This window comes from Spodoptera frugiperda, chromosome 1 (genome assembly GCF_023101765.2).
Source record: "Spodoptera frugiperda isolate SF20-4 chromosome 1, AGI-APGP_CSIRO_Sfru_2.0, whole genome shotgun sequence".
NCBI lineage: Eukaryota > Metazoa > Arthropoda > Insecta > Lepidoptera > Noctuidae > Spodoptera > Spodoptera frugiperda.
The window spans coordinates 1,111,735-1,134,659 of NC_064212.1; the positions used below are offsets into that span (position 1 = coordinate 1,111,735).

General features: G+C 52.9%; 1 protein-coding gene across 3 annotated transcripts in view; it reads right to left on the minus strand.

Annotated features, from left to right (window-relative positions):
• LOC118273235 (dedicator of cytokinesis protein 7) overlaps positions 1-22,925 on the minus strand; it is a 37,839-nt gene that overhangs the window by 8,947 nt on the left and 5,967 nt on the right. For all 3 annotated transcript variants that reach the window (XM_050695861.1, XM_050695862.1, XM_050695866.1), the window contains 17 exons: positions 21,050-21,231; positions 20,442-20,622; positions 19,826-19,980; positions 19,178-19,296; positions 17,969-18,122; positions 17,341-17,529; positions 15,756-15,859; positions 15,170-15,338; positions 14,408-14,540; positions 13,883-13,982; positions 13,252-13,401; positions 12,141-12,318; positions 11,553-11,776; positions 11,021-11,202; positions 5,957-6,036; positions 5,531-5,707; positions 1,409-1,535 (listed from right to left, as the gene is read on the minus strand). In XM_050695861.1, the coding sequence (XP_050551818.1) occupies positions 1,409-1,535; positions 5,531-5,707; positions 5,957-6,036; positions 11,021-11,202; positions 11,553-11,776; positions 12,141-12,318; positions 13,252-13,401; positions 13,883-13,982; positions 14,408-14,540; positions 15,170-15,338; positions 15,756-15,859; positions 17,341-17,529; positions 17,969-18,122; positions 19,178-19,296; positions 19,826-19,980; positions 20,442-20,622; positions 21,050-21,231 (2,604 nt within the window). The remainder of the gene's footprint in view (positions 1-1,408; positions 1,536-5,530; positions 5,708-5,956; positions 6,037-11,020; positions 11,203-11,552; positions 11,777-12,140; positions 12,319-13,251; positions 13,402-13,882; positions 13,983-14,407; positions 14,541-15,169; positions 15,339-15,755; positions 15,860-17,340; positions 17,530-17,968; positions 18,123-19,177; positions 19,297-19,825; positions 19,981-20,441; positions 20,623-21,049; positions 21,232-22,925) is intronic.

Below are 22,925 nucleotides of genomic sequence, written 5' to 3' on the forward strand. Positions count from 1 at the left end.
TTTATTGTTCATTTGACCCATCAACTAATTTCTAAACTAACAAACTCTTGTATTGTCAACTTATCATCGCTTATATCATACTTATACTTCAAGAAGTAAATTGCACAACTTGATTTACTGTCGTACTCAGAGACACTTAATGGTTTCCCAGTCCCTTTTTTTTTTTTTTTTTTTTTCTTTTGAGGGGGAAAATCATCCAATGACTTCTCCCGCCTTGGGCGAGGCGAGAGGGAGTGTCAGACTCTTACTGACTAAAAACCACCCCGTTCCTTCTCCTGCTTTTCGAGCCGGAGCCCCGGTAAACCCGCTAGGTAGTCCGCAGCTCCGGATCAGGCATCAGCCCTACTGGGCCCCATCTGTGGTGGTCTGATGGCTCTTTGAGGCGCGCGCGGAACGCGACGCGCCGCACGCACGGGTCTGGTTCTGTTCGGGCGATGAGCTACCCTTGCTCACCGTCCGCAGACCCGCACTTACGGTGGCCGGAGATCGTCACGCGATCCCCGACGCCCAGAGTGTCTCTCGCGACGGCTGGGGCGTGAGGAGGTTTGTTCCCTCACGCGCCCCGCCTCCTCCTTAGCTAGCATGACTGCTTCGCAGAAGGAGGAGACGGCATCCCAGTCCCTCTCGCTCCGCACCATGGCTTGAACCAGTGCCGGGCGCGAGAGGTCGCCGTCGCCGACCACATCCCTGAGGACTTGGCGGTGCTCAGCCCACGCAGGGCACACCGCCACTGTATGTTCTACAGTGTCCTCCGGGCGGTCCTCGCAGTGATGACACCCGGGCGTTTCCTCCCGCCCAATAAGGAACAGGAACCTACCGAAACTCCCATGTCCGGTAAGCACCTGCGTCAGGCGGTAGGTGAGGACGCCGTGGCGCCTCTCTAGCCACTCCTCAAAGAGGGGAGTTACCGCTGCAATGACAGCGAGCCCAGCCCTCGGTTGCGACAGTCGTTGCTGCCATTCCGCCATGATGGTTTCCCAGTCCTTAGCAATCGTTTTAGGACCAAAAACGGTATTAAGTAATTATTAAATGTCGCTGAGTGCGGCAGCTAGAAAATTAATTATCAAATACATTTCCTAATTGAAATCACAGAAAGTAATGAAATAATGACATTTCAGTCTTCTTAAAATTAACTTGTCCACCCACCAAATATAACATATCGAAACAATGAACTATTTTATTGGGAATTACTTTAATCGCAAGTGGCGTCAATTAAAGAGGAACTAACTAATACATTATTCGATATACCAACCAATATCAATCCAAATAATTTCAATATTTTGCTTTAGTTTTATGAAGTTTCTTCCAAAGATCTCGACCGAAACAGATATTTTTGGATAAAGATTGCTTATAAATAGCCGTCTGGTATAGCATCCCTTCAGTCTCCCTACCAGCAGTGAGTCCATACCTTTCCTCCTCATGATGAAGTCGTTCCTTGCGGAGCCCTGTCCCAGGATGACGTCCTCCAGCTTCGCCTTGATGTCCGTCGTCTTGCGCACGTTCTGTTGTGCGCACTTCAGTAGTTCTTTACGACCCTGGTACATAAAAAAATGGTTTTTGAAACATTTTAAGTTGAATAGAAATATTTACAATTGATGGTATGGGACGGGACGGGGACTGAATGTTTGAATCAGTCGATGACCAAGTGAGAGAGTGAGTGTAAGTCATAGTGAGAGAGTGCGGCGGCAGGTCGGCCACGGTGGCGGCGAGGGCCGGGAGTGATAGTGAGTGGTACCTTGTACTCCTGGCAGCGGAAGGCGAGGTCGATGAGCGCGAGCAGCGCGTGCAGCGAGTGCGGCGGCAGGTCGGCCACGGTGGCGGCGAGGGCCGGGAGTGATAGTGAGTGGTACCTTGTACTCCTGGCAGCGGAAGGCGAGGTCGATGAGCGCGAGCAGCGCGTGCAGCGAGTGCGGCGGCAGGTCGGCCACGGTGGCGGCGAGGGCCGGGAGTGATAGTGAGTGGTACCTTGTACTCCTGGCAGCGGAAGGCGAGGTCGATGAGCGCGAGCAGCGCGTGCAGCGAGTGCGGCGGCAGGTCGGCCACGGTGGCGGCGAGGGCCGGGAGTGATAGTGAGTGGTACCTTGTACTCCTGGCAGCGGAAGGCGAGGTCGATGAGCGCGAGCAGCGCGTGCAGCGAGTGCGGCGGCAGGTCGGCCACGGTGGCGGCGAGGGCCGGGAGTGATAGTGAGTGGTACCTTGTACTCCTGGCAGCGGAAGGCGAGGTCGATGAGCGCGAGCAGCGCGTGCAGCGAGTGCGGCGGCAGGTCGGCCACGGTGGCGGCGAGGGCCGGGAGTGATAGTGAGTGGTACCTTGTACTCCTGGCAGCGGAAGGCGAGGTCGATGAGCGCGAGCAGCGCGTGCAGCGAGTGCGGCGGCAGGTCGGCCACGGTGGCGGCGAGGGCCGGGAGTGATAGTGAGTGGTACCTTGTACTCCTGGCAGCGGAAGGCGAGGTCGATGAGCGCGAGCAGCGCGTGCAGCGAGTGCGGCGGCAGGTCGGCCACGGTGGCGGCGAGGGCCGGGAGTGATAGTGAGTGGTACCTTGTACTCCTGGCAGCGGAAGGCGAGGTCGATGAGCGCGAGCAGCGCGTGCAGCGAGTGCGGCGGCAGGTCGGCCACGGTGGCGGCGAGGGCCGGGAGTGATAGTGAGTGGTACCTTGTACTCCTGGCAGCGGAAGGCGAGGTCGATGAGCGCGAGCAGCGCGTGCAGCGAGTGCGGCGGCAGGTCGGCCACGGTGGCGGCGAGGGCCGGGAGTGATAGTGAGTGGTACCTTGTACTCCTGGCAGCGGAAGGCGAGGTCGATGAGCGCGAGCAGCGCGTGCAGCGAGTGCGGCGGCAGGTCGGCCACGGTGGCGGCGAGGGCCGGGAGTGATAGTGAGTGGTACCTTGTACTCCTGGCAGCGGAAGGCGAGGTCGATGAGCGCGAGCAGCGCGTGCAGCGAGTGCGGCGGCAGGTCGGCCACGGTGGCGGCGAGGGCCGGGAGTGATAGTGAGTGGTACCTTGTACTCCTGGCAGCGGAAGGCGAGGTCGATGAGCGCGAGCAGCGCGTGCAGCGAGTGCGGCGGCAGGTCGGCCACGGTGGCGGCGAGGGCCGGGAGTGATAGTGAGTGGTACCTTGTACTCCTGGCAGCGGAAGGCGAGGTCGATGAGCGCGAGCAGCGCGTGCAGCGAGTGCGGCGGCAGGTCGGCCACGGTGGCGGCGAGGGCCGGGAGTGATAGTGAGTGGTACCTTGTACTCCTGGCAGCGGAAGGCGAGGTCGATGAGCGCGAGCAGCGCGTGCAGCGAGTGCGGCGGCAGGTCGGCCACGGTGGCGGCGAGGGCCGGGAGTGATAGTGAGTGGTACCTTGTACTCCTGGCAGCGGAAGGCGAGGTCGATGAGCGCGAGCAGCGCGTGCAGCGAGTGCGGCGGCAGGTCGGCCACGGTGGCGGCGAGGGCCGGGAGTGATAGTGAGTGGTACCTTGTACTCCTGGCAGCGGAAGGCGAGGTCGATGAGCGCGAGCAGCGCGTGCAGCGAGTGCGGCGGCAGGTCGGCCACGGTGGCGGCGAGGGCCGGGAGTGATAGTGAGTGGTACCTTGTACTCCTGGCAGCGGAAGGCGAGGTCGATGAGCGCGAGCAGCGCGTGCAGCGAGTGCGGCGGCAGGTCGGCCACGGTGGCGGCGAGGGCCGGGAGTGATAGTGAGTGGTACCTTGTACTCCTGGCAGCGGAAGGCGAGGTCGATGAGCGCGAGCAGCGCGTGCAGCGAGTGCGGCGGCAGGTCGGCCACGGTGGCGGCGAGGGCCGGGAGTGATAGTGAGTGGTACCTTGTACTCCTGGCAGCGGAAGGCGAGGTCGATGAGCGCGAGCAGCGCGTGCAGCGAGTGCGGCGGCAGGTCGGCCACGGTGGCGGCGAGGGCCGGGAGTGATAGTGAGTGGTACCTTGTACTCCTGGCAGCGGAAGGCGAGGTCGATGAGCGCGAGCAGCGCGTGCAGCGAGTGCGGCGGCAGGTCGGCCACGGTGGCGGCGAGGGCCGGGAGTGATAGTGAGTGGTACCTTGTACTCCTGGCAGCGGAAGGCGAGGTCGATGAGCGCGAGCAGCGCGTGCAGCGAGTGCGGCGGCAGGTCGGCCACGGTGGCGGCGAGGGCCGGGAGTGATAGTGAGTGGTACCTTGTACTCCTGGCAGCGGAAGGCGAGGTCGATGAGCGCGAGCAGCGCGTGCAGCGAGTGCGGCGGCAGGTCGGCCACGGTGGCGGCGAGGGCCGGGAGTGATAGTGAGTGGTACCTTGTACTCCTGGCAGCGGAAGGCGAGGTCGATGAGCGCGAGCAGCGCGTGCAGCGAGTGCGGCGGCAGGTCGGCCACGGTGGCGGCGAGGGCCGGGAGTGATAGTGAGTGGTACCTTGTACTCCTGGCAGCGGAAGGCGAGGTCGATGAGCGCGAGCAGCGCGTGCAGCGAGTGCGGCGGCAGGTCGGCCACGGTGGCGGCGAGGGCCGGGAGTGATAGTGAGTGGTACCTTGTACTCCTGGCAGCGGAAGGCGAGGTCGATGAGCGCGAGCAGCGCGTGCAGCGAGTGCGGCGGCAGGTCGGCCACGGTGGCGGCGAGGGCCGGGAGTGATAGTGAGTGGTACCTTGTACTCCTGGCAGCGGAAGGCGAGGTCGATGAGCGCGAGCAGCGCGTGCAGCGAGTGCGGCGGCAGGTCGGCCACGGTGGCGGCGAGGGCCGGGAGTGATAGTGAGTGGTACCTTGTACTCCTGGCAGCGGAAGGCGAGGTCGATGAGCGCGAGCAGCGCGTGCAGCGAGTGCGGCGGCAGGTCGGCCACGGTGGCGGCGAGGGCCGGGAGTGATAGTGAGTGGTACCTTGTACTCCTGGCAGCGGAAGGCGAGGTCGATGAGCGCGAGCAGCGCGTGCAGCGAGTGCGGCGGCAGGTCGGCCACGGTGGCGGCGAGGGCCGGGAGTGATAGTGAGTGGTACCTTGTACTCCTGGCAGCGGAAGGCGAGGTCGATGAGCGCGAGCAGCGCGTGCAGCGAGTGCGGCGGCAGGTCGGCCACGGTGGCGGCGAGGGCCGGGAGTGATAGTGAGTGGTACCTTGTACTCCTGGCAGCGGAAGGCGAGGTCGATGAGCGCGAGCAGCGCGTGCAGCGAGTGCGGCGGCAGGTCGGCCACGGTGGCGGCGAGGGCCGGGAGTGATAGTGAGTGGTACCTTGTACTCCTGGCAGCGGAAGGCGAGGTCGATGAGCGCGAGCAGCGCGTGCAGCGAGTGCGGCGGCAGGTCGGCCACGGTGGCGGCGAGGGCCGGGAGTGATAGTGAGTGGTACCTTGTACTCCTGGCAGCGGAAGGCGAGGTCGATGAGCGCGAGCAGCGCGTGCAGCGAGTGCGGCGGCAGGTCGGCCACGGTGGCGGCGAGGGCCGGGAGTGATAGTGAGTGGTACCTTGTACTCCTGGCAGCGGAAGGCGAGGTCGATGAGCGCGAGCAGCGCGTGCAGCGAGTGCGGCGGCAGGTCGGCCACGGTGGCGGCGAGGGCCGGGAGTGATAGTGAGTGGTACCTTGTACTCCTGGCAGCGGAAGGCGAGGTCGATGAGCGCGAGCAGCGCGTGCAGCGAGTGCGGCGGCAGGTCGGCCACGGTGGCGGCGAGGGCGGGGCGGGAGCTCCACTTCAGCACCCACACCACGCACATCACCAGGTTGCGGCTCGTCTCGCTGTTGAACGGGGGGCGCCCGCTCTGGGGGGACAATATCACAGCCGCGTCAGTGTCAGTGGCCAAATAGCTTAAAGGAGTACAGTTTAGTCACCCGCTCCCCCCTCAGCAACTACACCGCGTCGCGAGTGTTGCACGACTTACGTCTGTGGTCACTGTCGCACCACGACACGCACGCGCTTGGCCACGGGTATTTATCGCGATCTTATTATTTTTTTATGTAATAATTTAACAAGAAATTACTAAAAGAAAATTAGAAATAGTTCAACATACCTGCTTAAAATCCCCCTCGGGAGACGACGCGGTGTGCAAGTTGCTGAACTGTCCTATTTCACTGTCCAGCTGTAGTACTTCTGTAAAGATAATTTGTGTGTTACTTATTGCTATTTAAAAATTACTGAAGAACTGTTTTATCATTTGCTATGTAGCGTAGTAAACTAGATATGTTCCACAACACTTCCCATGGCCGATCGAGTGTTCAAAGAGAAAAAGCTCAACTAGTTTCAAGTAACAATGGAACTCTTAAGGATGAACAATGTGAATAACCAATTGTTATTACTTATTACACAAAAATCGGTTATTAAATGTAGCGATATTGACAAACCTTCTTAAATGGAGACTATAGAGTCTATTAGTCCAGCAGTGGAGTATCGCGCGCTACCCTGTGGATGAAGAATACCTTTGTTGGTGGAGAAGCCCCGGTAGAGCTGCGGGTGCGCGTCCATGGCGATGCCGAGCAGCGGCAGGTAGAGCGCGGCGACGCGCGCCTTGGTGTCGGGCGGCGCCAGGCGCGGGTCGGCGTGTGATGAAGAATACCTTTGTTGGTGGAGAAGCCCCGGTAGAGCTGCGGGTGCGCGTCCATGGCGATGCCGAGCAGCGGCAGGTAGAGCGCGGCGACGCGCGCCTTGGTGTCGGGCGGCGCCAGGCGCGGGTCGGCGTGTGATGAAGAATACCTTTGTTGGTGGAGAAGCCCCGGTAGAGCTGCGGGTGCGCGTCCATGGCGATGCCGAGCAGCGGCAGGTAGAGCGCGGCGACGCGCGCCTTGGTGTCGGGCGGCGCCAGGCGCGGGTCGGCGTGTGATGAAGAATACCTTTGTTGGTGGAGAAGCCCCGGTAGAGCTGCGGGTGCGCGTCCATGGCGATGCCGAGCAGCGGCAGGTAGAGCGCGGCGACGCGCGCCTTGGTGTCGGGCGGCGCCAGGCGCGGGTCGGCGTGTGATGAAGAATACCTTTGTTGGTGGAGAAGCCCCGGTAGAGCTGCGGGTGCGCGTCCATGGCGATGCCGAGCAGCGGCAGGTAGAGCGCGGCGACGCGCGCCTTGGTGTCGGGCGGCGCCAGGCGCGGGTCGGCGTGTGATGAAGAATACCTTTGTTGGTGGAGAAGCCCCGGTAGAGCTGCGGGTGCGCGTCCATGGCGATGCCGAGCAGCGGCAGGTAGAGCGCGGCGACGCGCGCCTTGGTGTCGGGCGGCGCCAGGCGCGGGTCGGCGTGTGATGAAGAATACCTTTGTTGGTGGAGAAGCCCCGGTAGAGCTGCGGGTGCGCGTCCATGGCGATGCCGAGCAGCGGCAGGTAGAGCGCGGCGACGCGCGCCTTGGTGTCGGGCGGCGCCAGGCGCGGGTCGGCGTGTGATGAAGAATACCTTTGTTGGTGGAGAAGCCCCGGTAGAGCTGCGGGTGCGCGTCCATGGCGATGCCGAGCAGCGGCAGGTAGAGCGCGGCGACGCGCGCCTTGGTGTCGGGCGGCGCCAGGCGCGGGTCGGCGTGTGATGAAGAATACCTTTGTTGGTGGAGAAGCCCCGGTAGAGCTGCGGGTGCGCGTCCATGGCGATGCCGAGCAGCGGCAGGTAGAGCGCGGCGACGCGCGCCTTGGTGTCGGGCGGCGCCAGGCGCGGGTCGGCGTGTGATGAAGAATACCTTTGTTGGTGGAGAAGCCCCGGTAGAGCTGCGGGTGCGCGTCCATGGCGATGCCGAGCAGCGGCAGGTAGAGCGCGGCGACGCGCGCCTTGGTGTCGGGCGGCGCCAGGCGCGGGTCGGCGTGTGATGAAGAATACCTTTGTTGGTGGAGAAGCCCCGGTAGAGCTGCGGGTGCGCGTCCATGGCGATGCCGAGCAGCGGCAGGTAGAGCGCGGCGACGCGCGCCTTGGTGTCGGGCGGCGCCAGGCGCGGGTCGGCGTGTGATGAAGAATACCTTTGTTGGTGGAGAAGCCCCGGTAGAGCTGCGGGTGCGCGTCCATGGCGATGCCGAGCAGCGGCAGGTAGAGCGCGGCGACGCGCGCCTTGGTGTCGGGCGGCGCCAGGCGCGGGTCGGCGTGTGATGAAGAATACCTTTGTTGGTGGAGAAGCCCCGGTAGAGCTGCGGGTGCGCGTCCATGGCGATGCCGAGCAGCGGCAGGTAGAGCGCGGCGACGCGCGCCTTGGTGTCGGGCGGCGCCAGGCGCGGGTCGGCGTGTGATGAAGAATACCTTTGTTGGTGGAGAAGCCCCGGTAGAGCTGCGGGTGCGCGTCCATGGCGATGCCGAGCAGCGGCAGGTAGAGCGCGGCGACGCGCGCCTTGGTGTCGGGCGGCGCCAGGCGCGGGTCGGCGTGTGATGAAGAATACCTTTGTTGGTGGAGAAGCCCCGGTAGAGCTGCGGGTGCGCGTCCATGGCGATGCCGAGCAGCGGCAGGTAGAGCGCGGCGACGCGCGCCTTGGTGTCGGGCGGCGCCAGGCGCGGGTCGGCGTGTGATGAAGAATACCTTTGTTGGTGGAGAAGCCCCGGTAGAGCTGCGGGTGCGCGTCCATGGCGATGCCGAGCAGCGGCAGGTAGAGCGCGGCGACGCGCGCCTTGGTGTCGGGCGGCGCCAGGCGCGGGTCGGCGTGTGATGAAGAATACCTTTGTTGGTGGAGAAGCCCCGGTAGAGCTGCGGGTGCGCGTCCATGGCGATGCCGAGCAGCGGCAGGTAGAGCGCGGCGACGCGCGCCTTGGTGTCGGGCGGCGCCAGGCGCGGGTCGGCGTGTGATGAAGAATACCTTTGTTGGTGGAGAAGCCCCGGTAGAGCTGCGGGTGCGCGTCCATGGCGATGCCGAGCAGCGGCAGGTAGAGCGCGGCGACGCGCGCCTTGGTGTCGGGCGGCGCCAGGCGCGGGTCGGCGTGTGATGAAGAATACCTTTGTTGGTGGAGAAGCCCCGGTAGAGCTGCGGGTGCGCGTCCATGGCGATGCCGAGCAGCGGCAGGTAGAGCGCGGCGACGCGCGCCTTGGTGTCGGGCGGCGCCAGGCGCGGGTCGGCGTGTGATGAAGAATACCTTTGTTGGTGGAGAAGCCCCGGTAGAGCTGCGGGTGCGCGTCCATGGCGATGCCGAGCAGCGGCAGGTAGAGCGCGGCGACGCGCGCCTTGGTGTCGGGCGGCGCCAGGCGCGGGTCGGCGTGTGATGAAGAATACCTTTGTTGGTGGAGAAGCCCCGGTAGAGCTGCGGGTGCGCGTCCATGGCGATGCCGAGCAGCGGCAGGTAGAGCGCGGCGACGCGCGCCTTGGTGTCGGGCGGCGCCAGGCGCGGGTCGGCGTGTGATGAAGAATACCTTTGTTGGTGGAGAAGCCCCGGTAGAGCTGCGGGTGCGCGTCCATGGCGATGCCGAGCAGCGGCAGGTAGAGCGCGGCGACGCGCGCCTTGGTGTCGGGCGGCGCCAGGCGCGGGTCGGCGTGTGATGAAGAATACCTTTGTTGGTGGAGAAGCCCCGGTAGAGCTGCGGGTGCGCGTCCATGGCGATGCCGAGCAGCGGCAGGTAGAGCGCGGCGACGCGCGCCTTGGTGTCGGGCGGCGCCAGGCGCGGGTCGGCGTGTGATGAAGAATACCTTTGTTGGTGGAGAAGCCCCGGTAGAGCTGCGGGTGCGCGTCCATGGCGATGCCGAGCAGCGGCAGGTAGAGCGCGGCGACGCGCGCCTTGGTGTCGGGCGGCGCCAGGCGCGGGTCGGCGTGTGATGAAGAATACCTTTGTTGGTGGAGAAGCCCCGGTAGAGCTGCGGGTGCGCGTCCATGGCGATGCCGAGCAGCGGCAGGTAGAGCGCGGCGACGCGCGCCTTGGTGTCGGGCGGCGCCAGGCGCGGGTCGGCGTGTGATGAAGAATACCTTTGTTGGTGGAGAAGCCCCGGTAGAGCTGCGGGTGCGCGTCCATGGCGATGCCGAGCAGCGGCAGGTAGAGCGCGGCGACGCGCGCCTTGGTGTCGGGCGGCGCCAGGCGCGGGTCGGCGTGTGATGAAGAATACCTTTGTTGGTGGAGAAGCCCCGGTAGAGCTGCGGGTGCGCGTCCATGGCGATGCCGAGCAGCGGCAGGTAGAGCGCGGCGACGCGCGCCTTGGTGTCGGGCGGCGCCAGGCGCGGGTCGGCGTGTGATGAAGAATACCTTTGTTGGTGGAGAAGCCCCGGTAGAGCTGCGGGTGCGCGTCCATGGCGATGCCGAGCAGCGGCAGGTAGAGCGCGGCGACGCGCGCCTTGGTGTCGGGCGGCGCCAGGCGCGGGTCGGCGTGTGATGAAGAATACCTTTGTTGGTGGAGAAGCCCCGGTAGAGCTGCGGGTGCGCGTCCATGGCGATGCCGAGCAGCGGCAGGTAGAGCGCGGCGACGCGCGCCTTGGTGTCGGGCGGCGCCAGGCGCGGGTCGGCGTGTGATGAAGAATACCTTTGTTGGTGGAGAAGCCCCGGTAGAGCTGCGGGTGCGCGTCCATGGCGATGCCGAGCAGCGGCAGGTAGAGCGCGGCGACGCGCGCCTTGGTGTCGGGCGGCGCCAGGCGCGGGTCGGCGTGTGATGAAGAATACCTTTGTTGGTGGAGAAGCCCCGGTAGAGCTGCGGGTGCGCGTCCATGGCGATGCCGAGCAGCGGCAGGTAGAGCGCGGCGACGCGCGCCTTGGTGTCGGGCGGCGCCAGGCGCGGGTCGGCGTGTGATGAAGAATACCTTTGTTGGTGGAGAAGCCCCGGTAGAGCTGCGGGTGCGCGTCCATGGCGATGCCGAGCAGCGGCAGGTAGAGCGCGGCGACGCGCGCCTTGGTGTCGGGCGGCGCCAGGCGCGGGTCGGCGTGTGATGAAGAATACCTTTGTTGGTGGAGAAGCCCCGGTAGAGCTGCGGGTGCGCGTCCATGGCGATGCCGAGCAGCGGCAGGTAGAGCGCGGCGACGCGCGCCTTGGTGTCGGGCGGCGCCAGGCGCGGGTCGGCGTGTGATGAAGAATACCTTTGTTGGTGGAGAAGCCCCGGTAGAGCTGCGGGTGCGCGTCCATGGCGATGCCGAGCAGCGGCAGGTAGAGCGCGGCGACGCGCGCCTTGGTGTCGGGCGGCGCCAGGCGCGGGTCGGCGTGTGATGAAGAATACCTTTGTTGGTGGAGAAGCCCCGGTAGAGCTGCGGGTGCGCGTCCATGGCGATGCCGAGCAGCGGCAGGTAGAGCGCGGCGACGCGCGCCTTGGTGTCGGGCGGCGCCAGGCGCGGGTCGGCGTCGTGCGCCGTCAGCAGCGCCAGCACGCCCCCCACCGCCGCGCACTGCAGCACCGGGGACCTGGGGGGGATGTTACGTTACGGTGTAACAGACGGCCCAACGGTGTAAATGAGGAATATTTGTGCATCGCCACAACTTTTCGTACTGCATGACTATGAAGTTGTATTAAACGCCCCATCTGAGAGTAAAATACCGTCTGACACGTGGCCACGAGGTATTGAACAGCAGCGTTGCCTTCATGATATTTAATCACTAACGGCATTTGCTGTATGGATCTAAAACTTGTCTGATCGGCTTCAGTCCCGTAATAAATCGGAGTCTCGTAAAAAGTTTCCAAAATATTCTTTTTCATCTTCGTACGTAACAATTTCTACACACAAACAACAACACGACTTCCACATCACACTTACTGCAACTCCAAAGCGTTAGTGAGCTCAGTGAGCAAGAGTCCGGCCAGATAGTGTCGCGAGCGGAACTCGTGTCCCAGCGTGTGTCGCGGCGGGGCGCTGGACTGGGACCCTAGCGACTGCCAGGACGCGGCGGGGGACACGCCCCCCGGGGCTCCGCCCAGCGGCTGCGGCAGGTTCAGCGACACGTAGTGCTCGTGGGAACATATTATGCGGAGGAAGGCCAGCTGGGGAGGGAGAGATACATGTTAGTATATGCGTTTGTAGTAGCAATCTCTCAAGTGTGAGAGAGTTTCTACGGCACTCTTTGGGTCGGCTCGCCTGAGTGTTCACGGCCTACAAAGAAAACCGACGCGAAACAATAATTGTTTCTTTGTTTGAGTGAGGTTACCGGAGGCCTAATTACTCCGGTGACTTCCCCTCTTTTAGGGGGAGTTGTTTAGAGCTAATCGTTAGTCTAAATGGCGAGTAACAATTAAATACTTAAAATATGTGATTCCTCTGGTGTTGCGGGTGGCCATGAGCGGCGCTAATTGCTTACCATCAGGTGATCCGTCTCCTCGTTTTCTTCATATTCCACAAAAAATATACCTTATAGTGAACAAGGGGCACAGCATCAGGCAGCGAGGCGATTTTAGCGCACATCTGCTTGTAGTAGGTTCGAATCAGGTTGAAGACGTAGCCGCGGTCCATCACGCTCAGCAGCTCGAACAGGAAGAATGCCAGGCTGTTGTTCAGGCTCTGGGTGAGGCGACTATCTTTGCCGTATCTATTTAAATTAAAAAGGTGGTTTAATTATTATAATAATGTCGTGAAATATACTGAGATAACTCAAAATCACGATTTACACGCGTAGATTAATGGAGACAAGCTCTGCTTATGATGAGTCCCTCTGTGAATCGAAACTAGTAGAGCTTTTTCCATTAATTTATGTGGTTTTAATTGGCTATAGCAGGTTTAAAATAGGTTTAAACTATCACAGTACAACTATGGTAATTCTTGTTTCTGGAACTGACGTCAAAATTTATCATTTGTTCCCCAAAACATTCGATAAATTAGATGGATGGATTTGGTCACAAATAGTTTTTATTACCGCTTGCGCGAGTCTTGCACAATGCAGGCTTGCCTTAAATTTATGAACATATAAATAGATATAGAAGGATGATATACCATTTTACTACAGTACTTAGTTTGACCAACACTGATCGCAGCTATGACAACTGTTTGCAAAAAGTTGCGTACATTTCATACTGTAACCTTAGTACGAGTTTGCTTTACGTTTAAAGTAATAGAAACAAGAACGCGTTCGGCGCTCTGATTGGTTGGTTTATTCGAGCTGGCCAATCAGAGCACCGAACGTGCTCTCGTTTCGACGTAAAGAAAACTCGTACTAAGCTAACTGTTCTTCAATCTTCTTCAATGTTCTTTGCGTGCTGCCATCTGAACAGGTCCGTTCAATCTGTTGTGGTTCTTTCCTCAAAATACAGAATCAACTTGCACGGTTCTCCGACATCTTTAATTGATTTTGTCTGAACTTTAAAAGAGACTATGACCTCTGAGTTTGTTTCGGCATTTCTTCTCATAGTAGTCCGATAGGAAATGCCGGCTTCATCTAGTTATTTTAGAGATTGACGTGTAAAAGTATTATCTTGTAACCTATTTGCAAAAATAAATATCATTTATCAAGTTAAGCACTACCCACCTAGAGATGATCTCCGTGGTGACGTTGTTGACGAGCGTGGTGAGGTCGTCCGTGAACTGGTCGGGGAAGCGAGCCTTGCGCCGCGCCTCGTGCGCCCCGCTCCAGTACAAGTACTCTACCATCGATTTCACCATCAGCTCGAATAGGGCCCTAGAGGGGTGGTAGGAAATATTAAAAAATTAGAGATTATAATTAAAATTTGTTTTAGTTTTAGATGTGTATGTGTTTATGTTTGTAAAGATATTTTTGATATTGAAAAAAAAATTGATTATAAAGGTAATTGTAATCCATATAAGTTATGATCATTAGAATTCCATTACTACACATGATGATAAATGAAGTAGATTAATCACAGTCTATTAGTGCTTGATACAGACTAAAGCCCAGACGAGGGGGACAAATGTCCCACGACATGTCACGCGAATTATCGACCGAAATATATGGCGACAATGCGCAACTTATCATTAGCGATGTCGTGTCGCGCGATGTTGCCAGACATGTCGAGCGAAGTCTGGCAACGTCGCGCTACTTCACCCAACGTCAATGATGACATGTGTCCTCTATTGTATCTTTGACTTAAGTAAGTAATAACAATGTTTGTATAGACTGTAGAATGAGTTCTATGACGTACCAAGAGTTCTGCATGGCGAGGTCCCTGGTGGCGCCGCTGGCCACCACCCACTGCAGCGCCAGCTCCTCGTGCAGGATCTTACACGACCCGTCCGTCATCACTGGGGATACAAATCACCATTATTTTACAAAGTTCTTATTGTTTAGACACGCCAATCTCGAGAACTACTGGTTTGAATCGAAAAATTATTCCTGCTAGTCTATTTATTGAGCATTCCGTTACTATCAATGCGGCCTATCGATTTTTACAAGCACTAGATGCCGTTGGTTTGAATCTCCAGTTCTTCAAATAGGAAATTAGCAAGTGTTTTTTTTTATTTGTATTTACCTGTATTAGTTCTCCACGGACTCTTGGTCCGTGCTCTTGTTATACATTTTATTAGCTAGTATTACACCATTGAAGGTTCAATATTTGACAACTGCTAAGATTAGAAAAAATATACATACATTTGCGCCATCTGGTGAGCAAAAGCAAAAACGGTTATGCAATAGTGATCTAGTTTTATTTTAGTTGGTAGTTGTATACCTGCAGGGGGCAGTGGCAGGCCGATGTCTCTGTCAGTGAGCGAGGGTCGGGGGATGGTGCACTGGTACTGGATGTAGGTGGTGATCAGACCGCTGCGGCCGTGGTTGTCGCAGGTCGCGCCTTCGTTCATGTTCTGGAAGGTAATTAATATAAGTTATTATTGTGCAGGTGTGCAGTATTTGGTGTCGTGTGGTGGTAGTATAGTAGCGCCAAGGGTGTCATAAGATCTGATTAACACATTAAATGCCGTAGGGCGCAAACGTGACCGGCGCTAGCGGAGGATTTGTCTTCAACAGATTTTTTGTTGGCAGTTAAAAATCTGTCAGAGATGGACATTTATCAGAGACCAATATCAGTCTTTGATGAATTTAATCCTTTTAAACTGGCAAATCTTTTTATATAGTGAAGGGCCATAGTCCAGGATTATACGGCTACAGGCTGTTAGTGTTCCTGAGGTGCGGATTACTTAGTGGGTTTACTGGAACTCCAGATAGAAAAGCAGGAGTGGTTTTTAGTCAGTAAGAGTTTGTCACTCCCTCTCGCCTCGCTCAAGGCGGGAGAAGCCATTGGATGATTTTCCCTCTTAAAAAGGCTGAATTGCCAATGTGATGAGATGCTTCCAGTATTTGAGATGCTTCCAGTAGATGAGATGGATAGAATTTCATTGTACTTTGGCTTGAGATGTATTATTAGGAGTCAGCGCATACGCAGATAATGACATTATTATTACAAAACTAATTATACAATTCCACAGATACTAACCGATATATCAGTGAATATGTGCGCGAGACAAGTAAAGACGTCCTGCGCGATGTTGAGCGTGTGCCCGGCGAGCGCGGGCGGCGCCACCAGCAGGTGCAGCAGCTTGTCCAGCACCACGGGCAGGTACCGCGCCAGCACCTCCACGCTCGCCGTCGGCAGCTCCGTTATACTGGGGGGGGCATGGTAACATTGGGTTTTGGTGGTTGCTTTTTGTATTTGGAAAAAGTTGTTAAAGATAATTGATGTGAATCACATCGACCCGTCGTCAGAAAAAGGGGTAAAATTCCAAGTTTGAGCCTAACAAACAGGAAGTTACTGGTCACCCAATTACTCCCCCTTCCCAACAACCCTTAAGTTCCTAACCCCGAAAAGGCCTGCAACGCAGCCAGTAACGCCTCTGGTGTTTTAAGTGTCCATGGGCGACTGCAATAGCTTACTACCATCAGGTAATCCATCTGCTCGTTTACCGGATTATACAAAAAAAGCTTAATAATACCGTTTAAAAATCGTGTTTTTAAATAAAAAATCTTTGGAATCAATAAATTATTCTGTGAATTAATAATTTGATAATATAAATGAATGTTACCTGGCTCTCAACTCAGCCTCCATGTTAGCGAGCCCGATGCGGGGTGGGATATTCCCTTCCTGCACCGCCTCGCAAGCCATCGCGAACCGCTCGATGTAACCGTCCTACACAAATATTTTTAACATTTAATGATTATACCATAAACCATATCCCATAAAAATTAACCCCCCCCTCCACTTCCCAATTCCCGATTTTCCAACAACCCCTAAATTCCTAATCCCCAAAAGACCCTCAAAGCACTTGTAACGCTTCTGGTGTTTCGGCTGTTCATGGGCGGCGGCGATTGCTTACCATCAGGTGATCCGTCTGCTCGTTTACCGGCTTATACTAAACTACTCAAAACTAAATAGGGCCCACCATGTTTTTTTACTCTAACTTAAAATTTAACCAAAAAATATAATTTTTATGAATGTACAAGTTTCAAGTGGGCTTTCAGGAATACTGTAAACAGAAACATTAGAAACTTTGGTTTGTTTTGTTTATTTAATCAATAAATTACACTTTTAAGGCAAATTTGCAAAAAATAAGGGAAGAACATAATCTTGTAAAGCACTACTATTCTGGGGAAAAGTATGGAGTTTGTTATTTGTTAATAACGAGTGGGCCCTCCTCTGCGCCGTATGCACTCTCTGAGCCAATCTGGGACACTTTCAGTCAATTGCGTCACGTTTTCTTCCGGTATTTGTTCCCAACAGAGTTTCAGGGCGGTTATGAGTTCCTGCTGGCTTTTCACATCACTGTAATTTTCTTTTAGGCGTCTTCTGAGTTGATCCCACAAATGTTCAATGGGGTTGAGGTCGAGACTCATGGCCGGCCATGGTAAGATGGTGATATTGGCTTCAGAGAGTGCTCTTTGTGTAAGACGAGCTGTGTGTGCACGAGCATTGTCATGCATAAAGACAAAGTTATTGCCCAATCTTTGTGAAAATGGGATGACATGAGGCCGGACTACTTGCTCGATGTAACTGGAGGCGGTTACGGTACCTTCATTTAGAGTTACAAGCTCTGTTTTACCATATAAGCTAATTGCACCCCATATCATAACACTGGGACCCCCAAAATGGTCTGTTCCATGAATGCACGGTTCAGAAAAACGTTCCCCTTCTCTTTTCCACACGGGTACCTGTCTGTCGTCACTGTAAAACTTCACTTTACACTCGTCGGTAAAGAGCACATTCTTCCAGTTGTCCATGGTCCATTCCAAATGCTCGCGAGCGTACCTTAAACGTGCCGCACGATGAGCCCTCGTCAATTTCAGTCGAATAGCTCGTACTCTGAAGTATTGTCCATCTTCATGAAGTCGATTCCAAATGGTTTGATCGCTGACTCTCGTTCCTGTAGATTGCCGTAGTCGAGTTTGTAAGGTACGAGCGGTTACAGTACGCTCCCGGCGCGCAGTCAATCTTAGGTATCGATCTTCCTGGGCAGTTGTAGCCCGAATTCATCCTGACCCAGGCCTCCTGGCTACACTTCCCGTCTCCTGATATCGTTTCCAAACGTTTCGGATACCTATTTTGTTTTGAGTAGTTTATAAACAAAACATTTCTTCTTCGAAATCGTATCTATCTACACCAGTTAAACTTACCAGCGGGTGTACAGTAGTGTGGGCATCGAGCGTGATGTTGAATATAGGCTTGTGGTTGTCGATCCACCTCGTGCCGGGTAGTTGTACGTCGGGGAATATGTACGAGTAGTTGGGCGGGGGCTCCTCCAGCATCACGGGCAGGCTGAAGTCTCCGCACGTCAGCTTGCCGTTACGGCATAGAGGGAGCCACTGTAGGGAAACGGATGTGTTACATACTGAGTTAACGGGGTGAATAGAATTCGAGGGGTGAATAGATACAGAATAGGGTTGGAAAAATGTCCTAACATATATTCCTGTGTCTATTCACCCTTTGAATTCTATTCACCCCGTTTTACCGTATGTATTTTTTTTTATAAAATTTTTATCTATCTGAAAAATAACTAATTTTATTGTTATCAATATCAATTAAAGTCTTAAATTGGTTGAGTATTGTCGCTATTTTCAGCATTTAATAATAATTATGTTGAATGTATCCATTTTAGACGTGTCAATGTCAGAGAATAGTTTTTAATTTGGACAAGGTATTAAGCTGATTGTAATAAACATAACAGAAAAAAATATTCTAGGCAGACAAAAAATAAAGCTATAACTTTAGACCAAACTTAATAAGTAATTTGTAGCAACTTACAGAGTATCCAACAGGAGTCTCGAGGTTCTTCTCCTGGTCAGGTGCGACGGGTTTCCTCTGGCAGGAGACGTGTAGGAACGTGAACAGTAGATGATGCTGGTCGCCCAGGTCCGCTGGCAGCTTCAGCTTTATCTCGTCGTATAGAGACGGGTTCCTAGTAAAAGATAGGAAATTTGGAATAAGTGTGATATTTTTTATACATGAAGGTTTTTTTTAACAGTATATACAAAGTCAGTGCGTTCTCTTGTACTCGTGAAACTATAATATTAGTGTGTATTTATTTATAATAACCGAATTCGTATGCAGAGTAGGTCAACAACAGTTTAACATCTATTTTTCACCATATTTTGCCTAATTATACCTTGTGCGCTATAACAAGGTGCGGCTGACAGATGCCAGTATGACGTTGACGTCTCTCTTTAGGGATGGACATTAGAAAAATCTTTTTTTATCGCTATCGATACTCGCAGCATACATTTAATTCTCTTTATTTTTTTTTATTAAATGTGTGTGTTATTTAGTTGTGCAGTCTAACTACGTGTATATACTTGTCAAAATAAATATTTTATGACCGAGCCCTGAGGTGTTTCAGAGTTTCAGTTTTACAGAACCGTGAAGAAAACAAGGGTATATTAGTTTGTATATGTTAGATTAAGTACCACCACGCATTATCAATGGCGCCGGAAATGTCTAGAAAAATGCCTACTACATATTTCTGCTCAGATAATGTCACTGTGGTTTGGGCAGAGAGAGCCGCGTCTACAGTGGATTTACCCACATAATTAAAGGTTTTTTAAGAATGATAATTGAACGACGCACGATTTTCGTTTTTTATTCTAAAAAAACATCGACTACCTATCCATCGTTGCAGTACATCCCATCACTAAACACGACTATGGCTTTACGTTATACGCATAACACTTTACTTTATTTTTCATTTCATTAGATTTTAATTAAATACTAGAACATTCCGGTTGGTTTTAATTTAATTAACTACGCATCCGAATGATTTAACATAATACGAATGTGATACAGCCAAAATATTAAGGCATAATTTTTAAATCGCAGCAACGAAACGTTACTGAATCTGTCAGCCGCAGCTTGTTACAGCGCATAAGGTATAGTGATTTGGACCCGAGGCTTTATGTTCGGTAGCAGTACTTATGGTTCCTTAGTAGAAGAAATGTAAAATATTTATGTTAAACATACTTGTTATGGTAGAGCACGGTGGTGTATGCCTCGTTGGTGAACTCTGGACAGGAGCTGCGGCCGAATATTGCTGGCAGGGCGGAGCCCTCGCTCTCTCCTGACATTAGCTGGATGCGGACCTAGGGTGGAACGTATAACATAATATGACACTGTATCTAATAAAATGGAGTAATAATAATAATGTAGGTGGTCATTCGTCTCGAGGGAAGCTAAGTCTCACCAAGTTGGTGACCAGTCAGATGTAACAACTCAGTTATTCGGTATCACACAAACAAGAAAATGTTAATGTTGTTTTTTTTATATAATCTTGAAACACTTATATTTTTTGGGAAAGATAGCTTTTTCAGTTAGCTCCCGTGCGCTTCCTTACATTATACTTTATAGTCAGTTGTTTTTTAAAGTTAAATGTATTATCACTACATAGTATAAAACACTCGCATTATCTGTCCATACGTCCCTTTGTATGCTTAAATCTTTAAAACTACGCAACGGATTCTGATGCGTTTTTTTTAATAGTTAGAGGAAGGTTTATTTGTGGAATACATGTATAATATATCACCATTACACCCCTGCGAAGTTGGGGTGGGTCGTTAGTTAATTATATTTTAAGCATGGCACTAAATCGAAAAGAGTCAAATAATATCTTACCGTAATATTCCTGGCGGATCCAGTCCGGCTGGTGTATGCGTTGAGGTTGATCTCCTTGACGGCGAGGTACAGCAGGCTGCGGTAGTGGTAGTGCGGCATGGCCGGCGTCTGGCACGGGAACGGGAGGATCTCCTTGCACGGACGGACGTTGTCGTCTGCAGGGACAAATGATAAATGATATTTATTTTGCAAATAGGTTATAAAATAACACTTTTACACGTCAATCTCTTAAATAACTAGATGAGGCAAACGTACAACATAGTTCAAAGTTAATAATTATGTTATCTTGGTATGATGAAATGGTCGGAAAAAACTCGAAGGTTACGGGGCTCCGGCTCGAAAAGCAGAAGTAGGAACAGGGTGGTTTTTAGTCAATAAGAGTCTGACACTCCCTCTCGCATCGCGCAAGGTGGGAGAATTCAATGGATGTTTTTCCCCCCTTAAAAAACTCGCTGATTAAGGGTGCTCCTCAAACATATAAGGCAGAGTCGTGACTTGGGTAAGTTTCAACCATCTATTGTTTTTTGTAAATATATCTCAAAGTTGCTCATGAATATTTTAAAAACAAGATAAGTTTTTGTAAAACCCAATCCAATATTAGGTAATAAGCACTGACCGCCATAAGGGTGTAATTTCGCGAGCTCCGGAGTGAGTCCATTCTTCAGCTCCTCAGGACACGGAGACACCTCAATCTTCAACGTGCCGGGGATGCACTTGAGCTTCTTAGGCGCTGAGCTGGGGCGCTTTATCTCAGCCAGGAACTTGTACAGGTCTTCGTCGCGGAGTTTGTCCGTTTCCTGAGGAAATATTGTATAGTTCATATTGTGAAAAATGTTAGAATTTTGAAATGAAATATAGACGTTGTGCTGATTGAAATAAAGGTGTATTTAGCTAGTATATTGGTTCATTGTAAATATGAGTTTATTACTATTTCCTGGCTAAGTCCTCCTGTCTTCACTTTAGACAAAGTTACTCTGCGGACTACCTAGCGGGTTTACCGGGGCTCCGGCTCGGAAAGCAGGAGTAGGAACGGGGTGGTTTTTAGTCAGTAAGAGTCTGACACTTCCTTTCGCCTCGCCCAAGGCGGGAGAAATATTTGGTTGATTTTCTCCCCTCCAAAAAAAAAAGACAATGCTACTGGACTAGCTGATTGTTATTTTAACGTATTATAAATGCCTGTAAAGTTATACTCTAGTTGATATAATACCTTTAAAAATAACTGACCTGTTTAAAGAAGCTGGTGACGGTGATGGCGATGGGTTTGAAGGAGTCGAGTTGGTTGGCGAGGTCGTCGGCGTTGTGCGCGTGCGCACGTCGCTCGATGGAGCCCTTGCGGGTCAGTGACCCCCCCACCTCGCCCGCGCGACGGCGGAGCTGCTCCAGGCTGCTGGACGACGCCTTGCGGTCTGTCGCCAGGGGGTACGGGGGAATATTATACGATATGCATATACTTTGTTAATTAATTCATTACTTATATTAAAATTTGTATAAACTACATAGTTTTATTTATTTTAATAATTGATTAATGTTAGTACTAAATGTTTAAATAAGACAAAGCTGAGTATCCGTTTCTTTAATTGGTGATAGCTGAAATTATTATTTTAAGGATACAAATAATATTTTTCTTATTTCCTACAAGCATTAGATACTCGGCACTTACACACCACATACCTGTCCGGCGACGCTAAATTACTTTTAAAATGTGCTAGGTTAAATTGGTAGTGACAACATCGCAGATGATATAATACTATGCAAAAGGACACGATGTGTGCAGGGTTTTTGAACAATGCAGGAATTCAGCACGAAATTCAGGGTATTCGGCGTTCTGATTGGCCTACTCGAATAAACCAACCAATCAGAACGCCGAACGCGCTCTCGTTTCGATTACTTTAAACGTAAAGCAAGCTCATATTAAGGGTACAGGTAAACAAGAACACGTTGATCTGGGAATACAGTAATGTGTGGTGACGATGATGACGATGAAATTTTGAAGCAGTAAATAAAAGCCAATTACCAGATGCACCTTCTGCGTCCGTTCCCAGGTCAGCGTGGAAATTAAGCACAACATTATATTTATTTATTATAGCCAATCATAACAAGTTAGTTATTAAACATTTTTTTTGTTTATTTATTTTTATAGCGACACGCCTTTACCCTTTGTCTGTCGGAACGCAGATCTACGCGAGACACAATGTGTTTTCTATTGTTGTCTTATATACCGACAGACAAGGGTTAATCCCCGAAGGGGTAGGCAGCAGTGCAAATTATGGCACATAATGCCAATGTACACCCACATTTTACAATTTATGTTGTAAGTCCCATGTAATAGGGGGTGAGGCTATTGCCATATACCTACCAAGCACATTTCTAGGCTCCGTGCTCCGATTGAGAAATTTTCGAAATACAGAAAAAGCCCAGTAATACTTCGCCCGACCCGGGAATCGAACCCGAGACCCCTTGAACGGCAGTCGCACTGGCAGCCTGTCGGCCAACGAGGCAGTCAAGAGAGCAGTTTAAAATTTATCTATTAAAAAACACCGAAATTTTACGTCAAATTACTACTACTAAATAACTACTGTTGACTTTCCCACAAGCTGATTGATTACTAGACAAACACTTATTTGTAGATATATTCTAATTTACACCTTATTGACTACTTATAAAGTAGATATTTGTTCGATAACCTGGATCTGGACATGGCACAAGCTACTCTATGTATGCTGTTTCTCTAAATAAAGCTTCGTTAGTAAACTTTGATGTTATGTTTGCATTGTATATTCATGCAGGGATAAGAAGATTGTATTAAAACAGGTGCACAGTAGAGGAACATAGAAAGAGTGACTGATTACAATTGGAAAGGAGGTGAAATAGTTTTCATAGAATATCACGAAAAGTTAAGCGTAAGTCTCATTTCACAAGTTTAATTAGGTAAAGTATGATTTAAGGTACGCGTCTACAGGCCCGCATCGTACGCGCCATACGCAACGGATTTTGGTTTGTATACAAACTCATACATTCGCATCCACCGATCCGCATCGTACGGACCGCATCATCAGCAATACCTACATGCGATGCGTACCGATGACGTCATACGGAATGC